A 20,966-nucleotide genomic window follows, 5' to 3' on the forward strand; every position below is an offset into this window, starting at 1 on the left:
GGAATGCATTTGAAAACACATTTCTACAAATTAGCTTGAGCAAGGAACTTTGTTTCATCTTTGACACCAGCATCTTCACAATTTACATGCAGAGCTGATCTTTTTACACCTCTGGAAGCAAATATGTCAAATGTGAAGGGTTACTAAGCTATTTCTTCTTCCAGACATCAGGCCTGGCCCCCTAAGTGTATCTAAATAGTTGCCCTTGTTCTTGGTGTTTAATCTGCCCTCCTAGAAGTTGATTTAAAGAGTCCAAGGACACAGATCAAATCAATTCCCATACTCCAAGACAAATATTTTGTTCAGACCATTTTCTAATTAAAATTCCCTTCTAGAAAGGCTCCTAGACATGGCACAAACAATAGCTCTCTCCACCCCCTCAAGCTGCTGCCCTTTGAAACAAGGGAGCAAGTCCCTCCTTTTCACACAGAAAGCCGCCTGACAGACAATAAGAAGTAACTTTCGGTCAAGCCATCTGGAGCAGCTCATGCTGTACACAGAGCAAAATGCTGCCTTTGTTTGCACAGCAGGACAGAATAAAAGGTAGTCATGCCCAAAACAGCTGCCAAGCAAAAGGCACGTTACCCTGGGACGTTTTCGGCCACATCAGCAAACTGAGTATCACGTGGTTTCAATTATTTTTATCCCAGACAAGAAGAAAAGCCAAGCTTAAATGACGTAACAGGAAACAGCTGTAGTCAAACTCTGAACGGCAGCCTCCCTGCTAGCAGCAAAATCTCTTCCATGGTCCTAACTGAAGCTGATCCTGGAATCGTCTTAATTTCAATGTGAAGGGAGCTGCGCAGCAGGTTGTAGGACTCGCAGGGGTGCGTGCCAGGAATTGTTGGCTGGCACAGCTCAGGCTCCCGGCAGCTGCCCCTCTGTGGGAGTGAGGCGCACGCTAACCTGGAGTGACCCGCTCTTGTGCATGCTCCCAGAGGTTACTGCCGTTCACGGCGCAGAGCCTCTCGCTCTGATGCAAAGACGGAAGACTAGCAAAGGGAGGAGGAGGCGGCGGCATTGTTTAGCTTAGATGGAGGCGGCGGCACTGTTTAGCTTAGATGGTTGAGATTTCTGCTCCAGGGAGAGAATGTTTTTGACTAATAGCAGCACTTCAAAGTCAGAACCAGACAAAAAATCTAGGATAAGTTTCTGGCTCAACACCCACCCCCTACCCCCCCAGATTTGGACTTCTGATTCAAACTTAGGTATGCAGAGCTTTTTTTCTTAATCCATAATTTCACCTGCAAAAACAAATACTTGCAGTCTCAAGCATGTCAAATTGACTGTGCAACTCACTTTTTTTTTAGCATTGTGATGTCATTGTGCTGAGCGCCCCACAAGACTGGAAAACAATTTATGGCCCAAAAAGCAAGATAGACAAAGAGTAGCCTACTGCTACTAATTTAAATTATAACAGCCACAGCACCTTTTCCACATGCCATACCCTCACTGCACACAAAACCCAGTAGATACAACCAATTAATAACCCTGATATGGGCTGGCAACTGGATGAGAAAAAGTAGAAAGGAAAGCCTCAATATGTAGTTTGCAAGGCACTACCTGGCAGCAGATGTACCACAAGCCCAACCGTTGTGCCACTGCTGAGAAGACAAAACACTACAGAAAATGTCCTAATCCCTGTTATGGTATTTGTAACTTGAAGTGCCAAGAGGTTGCGAAGTGCATACTGCCTGCACGCAGGGAAAACAGCTGTAGGATGGGGAAAAGTTTCAAAACAAGCCAGGGATTTGACTATAAATTGCTTCTTGTACTCGATCACAGGCTAAGATAGCAAGCACAGTGATGCGTACTCCTGACACAAAGGCTTTTCTTACCTCTTTAACAAGCTTCCCAATGCTCTCTCTCAAAGTTTCCACCGTTTCTGACAGATCCCACAAGGAGGAATTGAAAGAAAGTTGTCTCTGCAGGAAGAGAGAAAAGGAAACCAGAAGTTACTGCAAAGCACAAATGAAGAAATTAAACTCTTGTAAACACTCTTGAATAGAGCAGTTAGGACTGTTTACATTAGTGGGGAAGATGGAGCAGGCTTTCTGTGTAATGTTGAACTTAAAATGCTTCTGCACTCTGCAATGTGATAGGATCGCCCCTTTCTCTTCTCACAGGTTAAGTACACAGATACCATAATCAGAACCATACCAACAAAATGTTAAATGCATGCACATACACTTAAAATGTAAAGGATGACTTGCATTCCAGGTCACAAAACAAGCACAGTCTACAGGACAGCACATGAAATCCCGCAAGCCAGTGCTAACAAGGGGATGCAAAGTCAGTACAGCGGAGAAAAGGACAATTTGGTGGGTGCAGGTTTTCAGCGAGACTACACAGATACAAGATACTCAGATACAAAGGACTCCCTACTGCAGTGCACATTATCACTAAAGTCCTCTCATCAGACCTTGATATTCTTTATCCAAACCAAGGGTGTATTTTAAAATAAACAGCTTCCAGGAAATAGCTGGCATGCACTGTCACCAAAGAGCAAGACTGATAGGCTTCCAGAAGTGGAAGGCACAGCTTTCAGGAAACTATTTGCTCTAGCAGGAAGTCACATTGAAGACAACTCCTTTTTTCCAATTGCTCTACATGTAACTGGTGGCCTGGAGTTCAGTTTGTGGGGCTCTTTTTCCCTTTCATTCACATATTTGGATTATCTTGCAAGGAAAACATTTGGGAACAATCCTTGTTTCAAAGGAATGAAGATTAAAGCAAACTCCTAAGATTTCATATTAGTAGCTCATTGCAGCATTTAAAAGTATACTAAAGTCATAGCACTGCAACGCACAGATGAACAGCCAAGGCCCTTGATTTTAGCACGTATCTTTTGAGCTGAATCTCTTCCTTTTCACATTTTTCCTGGGGCAATTTCTGGAAACAAAGCCTGGAGGTTTTCACTTGTTCTGCTTGATCTGCTGGAGATGGGTAAGACGTGGTCAGTGCCAGCTATTGTAAATGGCACTGTTACGCTGATCTGCTGGGATGTTTAAAACTGATTTTCTGAATGCACAGTTAGTTTTAGCTCCAAAACCACTTGAAAATTCAGGGAGGATTCTCTAACCTCTATGGATCTCTACTGAATGCAGTCCTTAAGGTTTGGATAAATAAAAACATATCATCTAGGAGAAAAGCGATTAAATATCCCAAATATATCTTGAAGGTGTAGACCTTCAAGACATATTTAAAGAAATTTAGCCAGCAAATATCAAAGCTACTCATCTGCTCTACCTCTACAACTTTAGCAGTAAGATGAGGTAGAAAGTTCCAGGTGCATGAACAAGAGATGTGTTTGTTCAGCTCCATATACTCCATCAATCTCCACATAGATTTGTGTTCACTGCATTCAGAGGTGATTCAGTGATAGGGTGGATGAGGAAAAGTTTTCTGAAGATACTAATTGGTTCAGAACAGTGAAAAGTCAAAATCCAATTGCAAAGGATTAGTGAACATCCTCCTACTGACACGCTGTTATAAAGTGCCAGACAAAATTCAGCATTGCAAAGTAAAGTACATAGGGAAAAGACAGTTCTACCTTAAGACACCCTTTGTATGGCCCTGAATTAACTAATGCCACTCAAAAAGACAGATCTTAGAAATACAGTGATAAAACAGACCAATATCAACATAAATCCACCATGCAATCCTGGTTCTCAAGCACTATGTGCAATTTTGGGTTCTCCATCTCTGAGCTCAGGTACAGACAAAGGCCATGATTCAAGGTAAGAATGGTTTTTGAAGGAAGAACAATAGACCCCAGTTCTTCCAATGGGATGTGTAAGGACAAACAGAGGTTATGACAAAGGTCTGTAGACTTACAAGTGGGATGGGGAATGGAAGTGGGGTGATTGCCCTCTGTGCCTCATCATACAGAGCTAGAAAACTTCCAGTGAAATGATCAGTTTAAAACAAAACCAAAGTAGCTTCTGCTTATGCAGCTTAGTCAAAACAGAAAAAAACCCCAGTAGACTCTACACAATGCTGAAAGTATTGTGAGTTTGAGAAAGACTTAAAAGAATTAATTGAACATAAAAATCTTACCAAATGCTATTAAAAAACAAGATCCCAACAGCAGATGAGAAAGTCTGGGTTGCAAGCTACTGAAGAACAGGACATGACACTGAAGAAACGTTACATGCTTGCCCAGTGGCTGCATCTTTTACATGCCTCCATTAAGGGCCACTGCTGGATGATGAGTCAAGGACACTGAACCTAACCTGACTTTTTCCTGACCACGTACATCTTAGGTGATTCAAGGAGCTTGCAAATCAATCTAAATCAAATCTTACTCTAAAATGTGAAGAGTACCGATCTATCCTTTCATACCACAGCACCCTGACCTCTCTTCCCTAACAAATTCATATCACTTCAAGATAATTTCTCACCAGAACTTGCAATAGTACCATTTATATGGAGGAAATTTTACTCTCTCTACCACTTCTTGCACCTCAAAGCCTACTCAGGAAGCTTCTCATAAGCCATGACCAGAGACAATAACAAAAGATTAGTCACAAGGGCCAGTCTTCTTTGAACAGATGAACATGTCATTAATTTCCCTGTAATATACATCTTTGTAGTGACTCACTAAGTAGTTAATTACATTAATAAGAAACCTCTCGGCCCAGGGTAGACCCAGGAAGACTGTTCCTACTGTGGGACTGTCTTTAGCAGATATCCACACTACATCTAGGGGCTGGGGAGGGCAATGACTCATTTACTGGCAATGTGCTGCAAAAACATCACCTGTCTGTTCTAGGCACAGTGTGGAAAGACAAACGTCTAGCACATTTTGAACACAACTGCCCTCTACAATTACTGTGGTAGTGGCTAGCAAGTCACTAAATTTGTCTTTTGGGGCAGCCAACATCATAATACTCCTGAAGTACTGAGTGCACTGGGGGGAACTCTGTGCTTGTATGGGCATGCTACAAGATTTACTCTAGTGACAAATACTTGAGATGGCTGGAGTTGAGGGACAAGCCTTTAATAAACTCACATGAGACTTACATGGTATGGACAAATCTGATTTAACATACATGAGAATGCATGGGTTTAAAGTGTTGGGAAGTCAAAATATTCAGCCAAAATTCAGTCTGCATCATACAGCTGACTGTTTCTCCTTAATGAAGATGACTCTACCACATTTGCTTTGAAATAGTTATTACAACTTTATACTGATCTTACTAGAAACTTTCCACTGGCCTCTGCAGAAAAATCACGTGCTTGAAGCTTCAGCTCTTGTTTCCTGAAAGTGGAAGTCTCAAACCTCTGCTGCTTAACGGATGATGTCATTGTGCTTGACTGAAAATGCTCTCAAAAGACCAACGAAAGCTACTAATTCAGTTGTAGCACATATTTACATTAGGAGACCTTTTCTAAAAACCATTTTTCAACTGCAATGCATTTATTATCTAATGCTTAGTTCATGCTAACCATTTGACAAAATACCACCCATATTACAGAGGGAGAAAGAAACAATTGGATTTTCATGTCCCATGAAAGACCCACAGTCTTTCAAGGACCACTGTAGTAGACAAGCCACAGCATATTTATGGCTTATTACAGATCCATACCACTGGAAGTGAGTAGGGCAAAGCCCTTATTAGGCAGTGTTGTCTAAGAGATGAAATTCCACAGGAGCAATCTGAATTATCATTTAACCTTCGCCCACCAAATCACAATCAAAACTGGGAAGATTTGCAGAGGGATACACAAACAGATACTTCTATGATACAAGACGGTCAGAAATGTCCCACTGGACTGTAATGGCTGGGAACTTACTGCCATTACTCTTGTTAGCCTTTCCCAAACTGCGTAGTTCCTCTATGGGACAAGTGCTGGCCTACTACGAGGAGAAAGCCCGGAAGGAAATTCGCATGCATGCAGTCATATGTAATATGCAAACATGTTTCACTACTGTTCTCAAACCAGCTTCTCCTGCCTCAGTCTCACTCAGCCAGTGCAAGGCAAGCCTCAAGAAGAGATAATGTGTCCACAAGGTGCTTGTACAACATGTCCTATAGTATCGTTGGCCAAAAGGCTTCAGAGAATGGATGCTGATTAAGACACGGGCCATGGAATAGGGAATTTGACTTTATGAAACGCTTTTTCCATCTAGTGGATTGAACACTCAGAAGAAGGAAAGTTGATCCTCCACCTTGGTGCCCCATGATCACACCCAGATTTTCTGATGGGTTTTGATCTGAACAGCCTGCTTCAAGTAGGTTCTTACATGAAAAAGAGTAAGAACATAGACTTTAACCTCCCTATCATACCTCCATGTGCTTGGCTCTGCTTTTGCATCCTACAGAACAGGCTAAATTCATGCAGTACAAAAGATCAGTGACAGAGCTAGATTTCTAGTGTAAAATTTTAATTAGAAGTTCTTGTTTTAACTGTATCACTGCCCTTTGGGCAACACTGAAGGTGTTCTGGATAGAACTGAGGAGCAGGTATGTAAAATGTTTATTCCATGCCTTTCTTTTTATAAAAGCAGTGCTGCGACATTTAGAGCTCATGCATTTCATCATGCATGCACTTTAATTTATTTTTTAAAACCCTGATCTGTCCATAATTTGCTAGTAACTACTGCATTTTTGAGAGCTACTTACAACACTTAGCATTTCCCTGAGGCTGCAAATGTACACACATTTTAAGCCAGAACTGAGTGTTATCAGAGTCTCAGCCCACACACTCATTCCCTGATCATAGGGCTCTACATCTTGCCCTCTACCCTTCATGTTTTAGCATAAATATTTGTGTAAACATACAATCAGGTCAATCACTCTTAATCCGGATCAATTCCATGATGAAATTTACTGCATCATCTTGCAGAGAGAATAACAGGAATGAAGAGGGGAAAAAAAACAAGCAGGTGGATGTCAGGCTAAGTCCTATGTATTAAGACATTTCAAGAAACCGTAGCCACTTAACTGCCCAGATATCAGAGAGGCACAAATTTCCAGTTTACAATTCAAGCCCTTGGTGTTGAATTTACAGAGTTCTTGCACACAGTTGCAAGCCCTTGTATTAACCTTCTTGTACTAATATGCTGCCTCTCCATAAATCACAAAATAGTGCAATCAGTGAAGGTCATGTCCAATTACACAAGCTAAAAACCTGTCTCGAAATTGCTGTTGCACCTGCATTGGACTTGGCCCTTACTTTGTTTACTGAAATGCCTTGCTGTGATGTACATCAAAGAGATTCAGAAAAAAAAAAAAAATATCTTGACAAATTGCTGGCATTGGTTTACAGACTCTGTAGTAGATACAGAGCATGCTATCTTCAGTGTACACGTCCAAGATTTGACACACAATGCCTTCAATAAGCTGTGTCAAAAACCTCCTTTGTTCATGAGCAGAAAGTTCCCTCTTTGTTCAAGGATGTTACTGCAGGTCAGAGCACCTTTTAGCCTCTAAAGACACTAAGTTTCAAACGTGTTGGTTATGATCCCACACTTAATGTATCCATTTTGTCTGGCCACATAGAAGCCAGTTAGTTTTTGTTTCACTCACTGATTCATTACAGCAGCTCTTACCTCTTAAGTACTGGATACAGTGTGACACATTTCTGTAGACCTTTACCAGACAATAACGCACAGCAGGTTTAGAACTGCTGGCTTCTGGACTCCAGTTCTTTTCCCCTTAAAGACAAGCTCATGAGCCAGCTTCTCAGAAGGCCCCCAAAACTGCACATAATGTCTTAAATCTATACTGCTGTTGCCAAGAGGCACAAAGTGGCTTATGAATGTTTCACCAACAAACAATATAGACCTAAGACCACAGACACTAAGTACCTGCTTCTGTCAGCTAAGCTGCAGAAGCTTCCAAAAATAAGAAAAGCAAGACAGTCTCCACAGGACCCAGAAAACCAATTCTGAGTGATACAATAGCTGTCTATTTCCAGCCCCCTCAGACCGCAGAATTCTAGTACCTTTGAGTGGTTTAAAGTAAATTATGTATATATGTGCATATACACATACAACTGATGACAAGTAAGAAGTTATAGTGAGTCTTCTCCAAACAGTCCATCTCTGTTACAATTTTAGTGCTGTTACCCCATGTCTTATTGCTTATGGGTTGTCTTGCTTGTCCAGCAGCAAAGACAAAGTGCAGATGGAGGACACGTGGAAAACAGAAGATGAACTGTGGAGAGAAGAAGTCACTGACCACTACATAGTGTGCAGGAGAGAAATATGATTCCAGTGCTTAATAATGACCCTCTTTGACCACGGACAAAGCCAAGCAATTGGTACATGGCTTTGAGTACTGAAAGACTCATCAAAATCTGAAATCTGACACAGCAGACAACAGAATATTTGTTATAGTGGGTAACAGGGTTGGTTCTGTGATCCTTTCTTCACACTGTTGTCATTCTTAGCACTGAATTCCTCAAACTTCCATATTTTAACAGATATTGCAGATCTGTAGCAAAACATTATCGGATTTTCCTAGATCCAAGCCGACTCTAGTCTCCAGTTACCCTGTAAATAATGTGTTTTCTTGAAGTTCAATGAATTCTTCCCCCAATACCCCATTCCACTGGTTGATTTTTGAAACAGGACTTTAAAATTTGACTGTGCTTCATATGATTTAAACCTACTTAAAGGTTGTGGCCTGTCAGTGGCTAGAAACTTCTGTACTCAGTGGCCCCATGCCAAGGGCAGAGGGTGGTAGTTTTAGTGCTCAGCAAAAGCCAGGCTCATATTTGGTCTCTTTCCAGCCAAGATACAATATTTGACTAGAACACAGGGACAACCAAGAGCCTGTCTGTTACTGTGCATCTTAAAGACCTTACTCAAACAAACTGAACTGCAGACCACACACACTTATGCTGTGCAAGTAGTAGACTGAAGAGGGGTAAGAATGACGGGAAGAAGCATGTTGTTCATGCTCCCATAACAAAGACCGATCATCCTTCTTCTTTCTAACTGTCTCTAAGCAGTTCTGGAAATACAGGGATGAATTCCTAGACTGAATGACATGGAAAATGTCACTGTGTCAATGACAGACTCTCACTGGTGCGCCCAGTGAACTCACCTGAAGAGGCTTCAAAGGATTCAGGTTAGCACGGAAGGCTTGCTCGGCTGCATGGAGTTTTTCCTTTGACAAGGTGCAAATGAAGGCTTCAGAGTCCATGGCTGTAGTCTGATTTTGGATCATTAGAAATTCAGATGATGCTGAGCTATTGCAGAGATCTCTCAGTCGCATTCGATAACCAGACACAATGACCTGTGAAAGTGGGAAAAGCATGTAAGTCTGCCTTCATCTAAGACTTCAAGAAAAAAAATTGGTTATTGCTCAGACAAAGCAAGCCATTCATAACATTTCCAGATAGAGGTGAGGAGGCATTCTTCCCTACATGTTGAGCAGCCCTGATTCATATGCAACTCAGTTCCAAGAAAATCCCTTCCCTGCTGAGAACATGGGAGAGAAGTCCTGGGGGAGGCAGGTCTCTCTTCACTCTCCCTCAAATATGCACAAAGCAGCCGTGATCCTGTCCTCCACAGCAGCCATTTCCTCCAACCAAGGGTACATGCATTGCCTAATATTCAGTCTTCTGGGAAATGAGCCACAGAGAAAAAAACAAGGCTTGTGACCAGACAAGTCTGGCAAATCTATGTGAAGGGCAAAAGACCTATGTCCCAAACTACTTAAGACATATCTGCCAGTTACATTTTCTATGCAGTAATGATTCAGAATCATCTCCCTGAACTCTGAAGTATCTACTCACTAACTGCTGAGACAAACGTTTTGCAGTGGTTTTGAGCAGATAATGTATCAGTGAAAAAAAAGTTATCTTACTGGCTGCAACAAATGAGATAAGATCCTAGAGTCCTCCTTCACAGACATATTTTTCTTAAGGTAATGGTTTCCTTGTCAATAATGTTTCCTAATCCACATGCAATCACCTTATTAACAAAATTGATAAAATCCCTCTGAGTTGTCATGAGACTGTTTCAGACCTGATAAACAAAGTCTTTTAATAAGGTCAGTTACCAGCTTCATGTTTGCTGAACAACAAAGTCCATGCCAAAAAGCTGCATACTTCTTAAAGATGATAAACAAGGAAAAAAATCAGGAGCCTACTATTGGAAAGAAACTTTTGTTTGCCTTGGGGCTAGACAGATGGAACCATTTTACTGTAAATGCACAGGTAACAGCTGTATACTTGATTTCTTCTTTCTGTCATTTCATAAGACCCAGTGTGCATTGCCCAACTCTCAACAGCTAAAGAGGATTGATCTACATTCCAGAAGAGTTAGCAGCTTCTGAACCAGGCTGGTAAGCCTGAAACTTTTTGTCTGTCAAAACCAAAGGGGTATGCATAATCTGAGGGGAAAACTGCATAACGTCCAGGAAACAAGCAAATCGAACTGACAGGAGAGAGGAGGGATTTTTAATGCAATACGCATGCAAACCTTTAACTTTGCTCTGTATCCATATGTCAAAAATCCCATCTTTCAATGCCAAACAGCATTCACATCAAAAAGATTTGCCTTTTGAAAATTTGGGGTGCTTTTTCTCTTGCCAGCAGAGATACTATTATGAGTGTTATAGACATGCTGAAAAGGAGATATTTGTGGGGCACTGAAATAACACTCCCGGAACAAGCTTCCCTGGGTGGACATATAGAAAAACCAGTGTCTCCCAGTGCCTCAGTGTTCACTCACAAAAAGTGAAGGTGAGCAACCTTCCACCATTCTGAAAATGTCCACATTTTTCACCCAGATTTTAGGCTCTTTGGGTGAGAAGCTGCCCTTTTGAAGCATTGAGGTCCATAGCATGAGACCTTAGAAAAAGCATTCTACCTATCCATCCTGAAGCACCCAGTCTCACCAAGTCAGCAAGTTCTCTAACCACTTGCAGTCATCTGAACACATGGTGCCTTCAGCAGGCAAAAATACACCTTAAATGACAGATTTAATTCCCTAAGGACTCTCAAAATGCAAGGCTCATGCCTGAAAGTAGTCATAGGTAATTGCTCTGTCCTTACATGTCATCTAATTCTCTCATTGGGACTTTTCCTGCTTCATGAAACAGAGATTTGTTCCAAGCAGAATATGCACTGGCCATACTATTTACTCTTCACTGATAATCAATGCATCATGCTTCAGCACTGGCCCAGGACCTCATGTGCCTTCAGCTTTTCAGAGGGACAGGACCTATTCCCACTTCCAAGCCACACAAGAGCTGTCTGGCCACACCTGGACAACAGCAGCATACCAGCCTTGATTACACAGCTGCTTGCCCACTGCTGACCCAAGCACCTTCCAAATCCCACACCCTTCTGAGCACACCTGCCATGACTAGAAAAACACAAGGCTGAGCCACTCAGCCCCAGGAAGCAACATGCCCATCAAGACAAGGCTTTGGTTGCTTTTACCTGTTTGCATTAATTTCAGTATGCTAGATACAAAGCCCTGCTGGATATGCCACAGCGCTGTCATTACAGTAACACCACTGAACAGTCCCATCTCCTTGGAGACTCCAGTTCCTTACTTGATGGCACAACATAACTTCTGGCCTCGCTGAACAACCCCAGGACACCAACAGACGGCAGAAGCAGGCTGTATTTGCTGTGAAAGGTTGGCATACTCTGGATAGGCCCTTTTACTATATGACTTCTGAATGAAGCTGTGACCCATTCATTCAGAAACCTAACAAATACTGCCTATTAATACTGAAGTCACTAGGCAGCTCAGCAGTGAGGTCAGATCTCCAAACCAGATCTCCAGCAAAATCAAAGACGTCCATTCTGTGAGTCAGATAAAGTAATGCTGCAGGAAGGGAGAGGTCTGTATGCCTAGTTACCATCTGTATTAGAAAATTGCTCACACAAAATTTGGTGAGCCACTGCTCTGTCCCGTAGCTTAACATCCTGGTGCTCAGATTAGCTCTTCTTGCCATCCCTAAGCACAGAATGCTGTTATGACTTAGCAGCATCACTCCCAGTACTTTAGCAGAATCAGCTCAGAAATTACACAAGAGCACAGCCTGAAGCACTCAAGGAAGAATAAGGTGACTGACCAGTCTTTCACCGCCCTTCAGACACATTGTGTAGACAGAAGCTAAGCTTTTTGCCTCCTTCCATTTCCATATACAACCAATACAGCATGGCAGTCACACAATGTACAGTGAGTTTTTTTGTGTTTCTGCCTGTTTGAAAATCTTTCTGCCCCTCCACTAACTTAGGGAGAATTATAAGAATGCTGTTGCTTCAGTCTTCCAGTTACCCTCCCAGACTCATCTGTAGTATGATTGTGTCTTAATCTAATTAAAGTAAAACAAAGCTTGCAGCCTAAAATGGGTAAGATTTTTTTTCTCTGCTTTACATTTTTTTAGCAGAATGTGTCCTTAACTTGTAGGATAACTTATCAAATTGCACTACAACAGACGGCTTGAAAGAATTCACTGAAGAACAAGACAATGTGTGCAAAGAGGGACAGCATTTGTAACTACAGGAAAACAAAGACTAAAAGGACAATTAATCCATTCCACTTCAATGAAGAGATCTGATATGGAGTTGAGGATCAAAATAGATTTTCTCCTTCTTTTGCATACCACCTTTTGCATTCTTTCAAGAGAACCCTGGGTCTTTCTTTGAAGTCTGTTCTGACATCTGCATTAGAAAGGATGCTGGGGGACTAATTCATCAAGCCTAGCAAAAAACATGTTACAAGCATGACAATGACAGACGGCCATCACATGACAGGGTTCTAGCCCACTGTCCCCACTTGCTATGTTTATGACTGAAATCATGGAGCACTCAGGATGTGCCTGTCTTAATGCGTGGGCCACAAACCTGAAAGTAGAGCTCCTTCTGCTGCACAGGAATGTAAGGCAGAGCGAGACCTAGAAATCCTGCTCCAGTCCAAGCTGAGTGGCTGAAAACAGTCAGAACAGCGCTAGCAGCTTAATTAATGTTTTACTTCCATTAAACAAAAAAAAAAAAAGAAAAAAAAAAAAAAAAAAAAAAAAGAAGGAAGAAAGAAATTCAGTTTAGCCTGAGGGTACTATTCTCTTATGCAGGTCGAAAGACAAAAGCAGGGAATACATTTTTCTCTGTGTTTCTACAGCACATAGCACAGAGGGGTCCAGCACTGTGGATCTTGGCACATAGCACAGAGGGGTCCAGCACTGTGGATCTTGGCACTACAGCTAAACAAACAATAGACAAGCATTATGTTAGGAGCTGAAAGTACTCTTTACCTGCTGCAGGTTGACCCCTGCATCCAGTAGCTCCTCTACTGCAGATGATGGCATAGACATATTATGATGGAGGAAGTCAGAGAATGTCTCATTGTCAATCAGGAAATCCCGAAGTTTCAAGTCTGGAAAATGACAAAACAAGCAAAATTCTGGTCACAGCAAAGCCAAAAAGAAACTCATGTGAGAGCACTGAACAGGAAAAGTAAAGCTGATAAATAGGGGAGAGGGAATTACACAAACCATAGCACAAAAGGAAGAGGAGCTGCTGGTAAAGTGCTCTGAAACTTGGCAGGCTTCAGAAATGTCAATCCATGATGTCTTGGTCTCAAATAAAACCCCAAACCAACAACAAAAAAAGCAATCAATCTTCAAAACCAACTCCCATTAACATCATTACTTTAGGTCAATTTGCTCATAAATACACAGAAGCAAGGCACACCAAGTTGCTCCCTTGATCTGAAACCTACTACAGCATTAGCACTTAATCCCTGTGTTGTTACTGAACATGGGACTGAGCTGGTGCATGGTCCACTAAGGGATTTACTAGCCTTTAGTTAATTATGTTAACAGCTGATGTACTCTACCATTAATTTCAAAGTCAGACATATGCAGACACACAGGTATGATACAGAATCACAGATCTAGGAAAAAATCCTAGCTACTTGGAATTAAAAAATACATTTGCAGCATTATTTCCATTTTCTTTCCCAAGTGCTTCACCTTCTCAAGCCATCAGCGTTTCAGCTCTTGACTTTAAAACAAATTTGTACCTACATCACAGCAAAAGGAGAACCATCTGGAAATTATAATCCAAGCACACTAATGTCCACAAAACTGGATATTTAAAAGCTGATACTCAGAGCTGACACTGTTTTGTGTTGTTTTCTTGGGTTTTGAGCATGGGTTTGGTTTTTTTTGTGTTTTTTGTTGTTGTGGTTTTGGTTTCTTTGGTTTGTTTGGGGGTTTTTTGGGGTGGGGGGGAGGGAGTGGTGTTTTGTTTGGTTTTTGTTGTTGTGGTTTTCTTTAAGAGAGAGAGAGGACAATTCTATCTCCATAATGCTTAAACAAGAAGTGATGAGCAAAGCACCTATGCCAAGAGGAGGTGAGAGACCAAGTCCTATAGGAGTTACCGGAGTGAAGATTTCCAGACTGAGGTACAACAACTAGCTAGGTGTCACGCTGTATTTTGTACTTTAGGAAGATAGGATGCTGCAACCCAGAGCAAATAGTGGAAAACAATGGGCTCTAAAGAGAAAGTAATGATATGAAAGATTCTGGGGCTTGTACTTTTACCCTCTTATAGGAGACAGCTGTAACAACCTCTTCCCCCACCTCCTATGCAGGAGGGATTTTATGGTTTGGCTCGGTTTTTTGTGTTTTGGTTGGGGTTTTTTTTTGTTCATTTGTTTGGATTTTGGGGGGGGGTTTTTTGTGTTTTGTTTTCTTTTTTGGATTTTATTTTTTGTTGGTTGGCTATGGCTCAGCTTGGGCATGTGATACTGTCACTAATGGGCCCCATCAAGAAGTATGGTGTGCACTCAGGGTGCCACTGGAGGTGACAGGGAGACCCAGCAGTTCGGGTGCCACTTCTGCCTCCCAGGCTGATCCTGCCGGAGGAGCCGGCAAGGGGAGGAACCACGCGCTCTGCTCCTGCGGCACGAAGTACACGGGGTTACTGACGGTCATTGCTCCTTCATCTACATATCCAGTTACAAATTCCCCGTTGCCTTTTTGTTCCACACGAAAAAGTAAATCACCCGCCTCAGCTGAGGCAAGGCGGAGGTTACTCTGGGGCAAAAGTGTCTCCCTTGCCTTCCTCTCTCCCACGCAGCAAGACCACTCATGAATATGCTGGTTTTGAGCACACCATGCAAACGCCCCACTTGAGCCCCGCTAGCAAAATCCACCATCACTTCCACTCCCTGCCCGGGAAAAAGGCTGGGAAAAGATCTGGCTCCTGCAATAACATAAAACCATCCTTCGCTTTCCAGCAGAGGCTAAAGCACCCTGCTTCACGGCAAGCAGAGGAAAAACTTCCCCCACCCTGATTCCTTGGTTACTTCCTACATGTGCCAAAATCCTTAAACACTTCTGCAGCTTGTTTATTTTCTGGTGAGATCATCTACTGTTCAGAAAGTCAAATGGACAAAGGGGGGCCGACTGAAGGCACACTGGCATGCAGAGATCAGATGTTTGCAAGCTTTTTCATTGAATCTGCCCCTACTTAAGATATTTTTCAAGCTTCTCTTAAAGGGCCACATATCTTATGGGGGGGAAAAAAAAAAAAAAAAAAAAAAAAAGGTAGCCAAGCAACAACTCTTCTACTTTTCTGTTTTCTCAGCGATGTGGTGCTCCTTGGCTTGGCTAGTCTATTTTATCTGGGTTTGGGTTGGAGGTTTTTTGCCATATGGAACCATGATTTTCTTGGTCAGGGACATATTCTATAGGCAATTGCAGGAATGCAACCTGAACTACACTGAGATTCTTGCTGACCTGTCTGTAATCATGAGGGGGAGTAACAAAGTCACCATCTTTCACAGCTGTAATTAACCAGCCCAAAATTAGCAGACCATTCGTCCCCTGCCTTTTTTGTCATGCCAAGCATTTTCAGACTGTCTTGGCACTAGAATTTGCTGAAAATCAATGCTGCCTTCCAAGGAACTCCTATAAACATCTGAACGAGTTTTCATCATCATTTGGAGTAAACCATGAAGGAAATAGAGCAATGTTACCAGAACTGTAGGGCAGTATTTGGCTTCGAGACAGCTGATCATGAAGCCATGATCACAGGTGAAAGCTCTGCGAGACTAAGGGACCAAATCCCAACACCTCAGTCCTGGCTGCAGTGCCCTAAGCACACAGCCAGCCTTTTGTACCCCACCCCATCTGGTCCTACTTCCAGGACTTGTGGGTCAGTGTCTTAAGCAATCCCTCTCAGTTATGGAGGCAGGCATAACAGCTTGCACGTGACACAACAGAAAGTACCGAACACTGCAATGCATCTAAGTTCTCCCTCTGGATACTTTAAAAAGTCAAGGTTTAACAGAAGTTTCCTCTTGAAAACAGCCATTGCCATCCAAGATGACTGCTTGCCCACTAGGGCCTCAGGAAACAAAAGAGCATTACTTAGAAAAAAACCCTCCAAAATAGAAAGCAAAAGAAACAGGTAAGTCTTCTGAAGGCTAGTGCCAAGGTTATTTAATAATGCCAACGCCTGGAGTGGAAGAACACATTTTACCACCACGGGCCTATTACTGCAATATTTTCCTGCCATAAAAATTTAGAAACACTATCAAGTTACTCAAATACATGAGACAAAATGTCAGCTCAAACATAATACAACTTGTGTCTCCTCTCTTGCTTGAGAGTGGACAAGAGCATCATTACAATCAGTCACTGCAAGCTGGTGGGCACAGAACAATGCACTGGAGACCAATCTCTCCACATACTTTGACATGGACATGAAGCCCTTCCTTGCCCATCCCCTTCATCTTCAACAGGAAACCAAGGGAGCTGCAGCCTTGCAGGCTCCCTCACTCCCAGCACAAGGTTCATCCTCCTGGCTGAAACCACAGGCCCCAGCAAGCAAGCCAAGCCCTAAGCACCAAGGAGGAGATAAACTGGAAGTCAGACTGAGCAAACACAGTCAAAAGACTGTCAAAACTGATGTGAACCATCTTGCTGACTCAGTGGTGGGATAGTCAGCAGAAATAATACTGAGACAGCCTTTCCCCATGGCAGACTACTTTTGCAGTTTCAGTCCTGACGTCAAGGGAGCAATAGCAGAGAACAAACTTTTGCTTGTAAACCATGAAAATAACCCCCAAACCCAACAGGTCTGGCTGAAATGCCTTTATTGTAATTACAGCTAGGTTGGGCACAGTATGGCAACAGGAGACCATCCCTATGCACATGAAACAAGCAGAAGAGATGTCCATACCCCATGAGGGACAGGGAGAAAAATCCTTTGTATGGTCATATAAGGAAGCTTCCAGCACAACTGAGAACTCCCAGACCTGGAGGTCTTGTGCCTTAACCACAAAATGTCCCTTCCTCTCTGAAGTCAGCAGTCAGGATTAGACAATTACACATGGCAGCATTTCACGGATATTGTTTTCACAAAAGGCACAGCTGTCCTTCATTTCCACACAGTTCAAACAGACCTTGGGGACTGCCTTCTGGGCATCAAAACCAGAAACTCTTGGATTTTCATACTGCACAGCATCTCCTACTGTAACACTTTATTACATCCTAAGATTTACATTTTACTGACAACCTAACCTTTTCCAGAACCTCTATGCCTGGGCACAGTGGTAGTCAGTCCTTGCTTAAGAATCAAATCTTTATGACAAAAAAACCAAAAACAAACCCAAAACCAAAAAGGTATTCAAAGAGCTCAAGACAATCCCATGAATTAGTGAAGAGAAACAACCTCTATGCTTGCTACATTACTGACTAAAATAAACATCAAAACAAAAATATGCATTGCTAATAAAATAGCAAATCAGTGCTACGTGGGGGTTTCTGGTTCCATACAGACCAGAGCTGAACACTGACTCTGTGTGTTGAAGTATCTGTAAAGGAAGTATCTGTGGTCCAAAAGCCACAGGGTTTTATTTTACTCATTCCTGAAACACATCCCCAGTTACTTTCCCAAGCTCAAAAGATGGGTCAAAGTGCAAGAAAAGCCATGACTGGGTATCAGTTTTAATTTGCTGATCTTACTAGAAGTATGATCATAAGAGGTCCCATAGTAAGCAGTGACAATTTCCAACAGTACTGGGAAGATCCACAGACAAGTGAAAAAAAGAAAAGGTTTTAGGGGCAGGTTACAGGACAAGACTCTTCTATCATACTTGTCTCCCATTCTTTCTTCTTCCACTGAGAAGCACAGATACTTCCTCCAGAAACTTAATGGTGCAGTGTCTTTTAAAACTAAACAGCAGGGAGGGAAAACAGAACCCCACAGAAATTGTGGCTATGTTTTTCATATCCTGAACACTGCATTCTAAAAATAAAAGGCATGCAAATAGAATTCAATGTTATCACAATCCACTGTAGAGTACAAAGCTCACCAGGTCTCATTTAATTTTTGGGGTTTCTGCCCAAAGGGTTTGTGCCCATTATCTAAAATGTACCAGGTTGTCAGCCACTTTAAAGCTAACAGGCTCAGTGAAAACACTGTGACAGTCTGATCTACTTCCCAGTTTCACATACCTTAACTCCCTATAAAAAAATGAATGAAGGGAAGGGGAGAAGCAGCTTCATGCCTTAAGTTAATTCAGCAGCTCTGAGGAAAGCAGGGCAATAAGTCTGATCTATAGACATGGTTTTTTGTCATCGGGAGACTTCTGTCTACTGATTAAACACTCAAGACTGAAAATTATGTTACTTTATTTATATCCATTGCAGTTGGGGAGATTTGCTAGCCTTTGGCTAAGCCTGTATCCATCATAGCTAAATATCAATGCAACACAGAAGCTGGTATGAAATTCTGACCCTTATTTCTTACCACAGAGACTGTCCATAGGGCAACCCAATCATTTTTGTAACATCAACTAAGGTGTCACAGCAAGATGAAACAGTAAGATGAGGCATGAGACACTTTAGCTTCATTCTTTAGGAACAGCAACACTCCACAAGTGCCCAAAGGAGACAGAGAGAATGGGGTTCCCAGCTCAGCACCTGTCTCCACCAATTAACAGAAGGAGCAAACATCAAGGAAGGAAGAACATCAAGCAAGCAAAGAATGTACCTTCTTGTCCCTGTTCAAAGACTTTGGATTCACAGCTCCCCATTCAGGTAAAACTGCACTTCCACAGGACAGGAAGGCCCAGTCTGATTGTACAGCTGGCTGTCATGTCTGTGCTAAACTGTGCCCAGGTGTGACTGCAGAACAAGATTACAAGGCAACTTAGTCACACAGGCCCGCTTCACCCAGGGCACTGCTTCTTCACTGACCATACTTCCAGCAACAGGAGATTTGGACAACACAAGCCCATGGAGATGCTGAAGCTGAGACAACAAGCAGAAGCTCCAGCTCCAGAAGCTGAGAGCATTTACTGGTAGCACACATGACCACTACAAAAATTCTAGCTAGACACCTGTCTTTCAGGAAACCTCCTCATGGTGAGGCATCAGGGCAGGCAAATCAAATGCTGCCACAGAATGATCTGGTACACTGGAAGTCTGTATTAATTTTTATTATCTGGGAAGTATTCCTCTTGAATGGGTGACAGGTGCACTTGAACACCTGGAATGATTTTCATACTCATTACCTATCACTGTGATTTATTGATAAAAGATGTCTGAAGCTACTTTCCACAAAAATAGAAATGGGCTGTCAAATAATTCCATAATAAAAGCAGAACCAAAGACTGAATGACTGAATTACTTTAATTATATGACCATCCAGAGGAAACTGCAATCTCCTAATGGTGAACCATGCTACTGCACTGAACCCTACTGGGCCAATGACCCTGACTGACAATGTGAAAAGCAAACTTTTCGCAGTGCTGGGCAAGGCAATGAGTTTTCACCTGCCTTCATTATACTCCTAACCTTAGACAACACATCCAAAAAGCATGATGAAGTAATATCTTTTAAGGTTTTTGGTCTTGGTTTTTTTAGCACTTACTATGTTTTAATTATTCTTTTCATCTGGGGCAGCTTTCACCCTGTGAGGTGAGAATAGCTCTCAGAGTTGCCTGTGTACCTATTAATGCTGGCAAGAGCTAAGCTGTCTTCTGAAAAAGTTGGACAGCCATACTCTGATTTGCTTACAAGAAATCAAGCAGCTCAGCAGGCCTGTTGTGCAGGATCAACTAGTGTGAAAATACAAGCCTAATTTGCTCACAGTTAAAGTGCTGTTCCTTCTGCAGCCATGGCCTGACCTGTTTTACAGCGGGCTACAGCTCTCTGCCCTGAAAGCCATCACACATCAAACAGTGCTGCCTCTGCAGACATGAGATAGCACCAAAGTGAACACCCCATAACCAGGGTCCATCATCTTTGTATATCTGCTATGCCAAATGGTGATGTGAGTAAAAAGGGGGCAACCTGCCATCCATCTCCACGAGCTAGCATCTCTCCTGAGAGAAAGGGAAATACTGTGCAACAGGCCCAGGTCTTCCCTCTCATCTTGGGACTGTGACATCAGGACCACCTCTATTCCTCTCTAAGTCATGATTATTGCTTGGAAGAGCTTTAAATGTAGTCCAGAACAATTACTCTGGCAGAAAGCACAGCTCTCAGCATGTACTAATGCACATACACAAACCAGTCCTCAGCTAGCCTTCACTGGGGGTACACTGACTTCAGGCATGCAGAGCCCATTAAACCCAGATCCTACCTCTACCCTTCGTGGGAAGCCAGCAACAAACACAAGGCTAATACCTCCCTTTGAGTAGTTGTTTCATGCAAAAGCCATCAGGCCCTCTTCCTGTATGACATACAGGACAAGAGAAAGACTCTGCATCAGAAAGCCAAGACACAAGGCACAGAGGCAAAATCCTCAGGCTGGTCACCACAGCCCTGCCAGCAAACACAGCCTGCAGAGCTCCTGCCTAAAGAGGGGCACACCCAACCACCTCCCTAAGCCGCACATTATGCCTCAGAACAGATATTCTCGAGACTTTCCCTGTTGCAAGGCAAATTCTGTTATCTGCACAGACAACCATGAAATAGAGTTTGCCAATGAAAAAAGCAGAAAGAAATTACGCAGACTTCTAACAG

General features: G+C 42.5%; 1 protein-coding gene across 1 annotated transcript in view; it reads right to left on the minus strand.

Annotated features, from left to right (window-relative positions):
• The window catches only part of ABCA1 (ATP binding cassette subfamily A member 1), a 93,561-nt gene that overhangs the window by 34,572 nt on the left and 38,023 nt on the right, over window positions 1-20,966 (minus strand). The window contains exons 6-8 of the mRNA XM_041470647.1: window positions 13,233-13,354; window positions 9,060-9,251; window positions 1,839-1,925 (exon numbers count right to left, since the gene is read on the minus strand). Coding sequence (XP_041326581.1) covers window positions 1,839-1,925; window positions 9,060-9,251; window positions 13,233-13,354 — 401 coding nt within the window. The remainder of the gene's footprint in view (window positions 1-1,838; window positions 1,926-9,059; window positions 9,252-13,232; window positions 13,355-20,966) is intronic.

Source organism: Pyrgilauda ruficollis, unplaced genomic scaffold (genome assembly GCF_017590135.1).
Source record: "Pyrgilauda ruficollis isolate IOZ18807 unplaced genomic scaffold, ASM1759013v1 scaffold106, whole genome shotgun sequence".
NCBI lineage: Eukaryota > Metazoa > Chordata > Aves > Passeriformes > Passeridae > Pyrgilauda > Pyrgilauda ruficollis.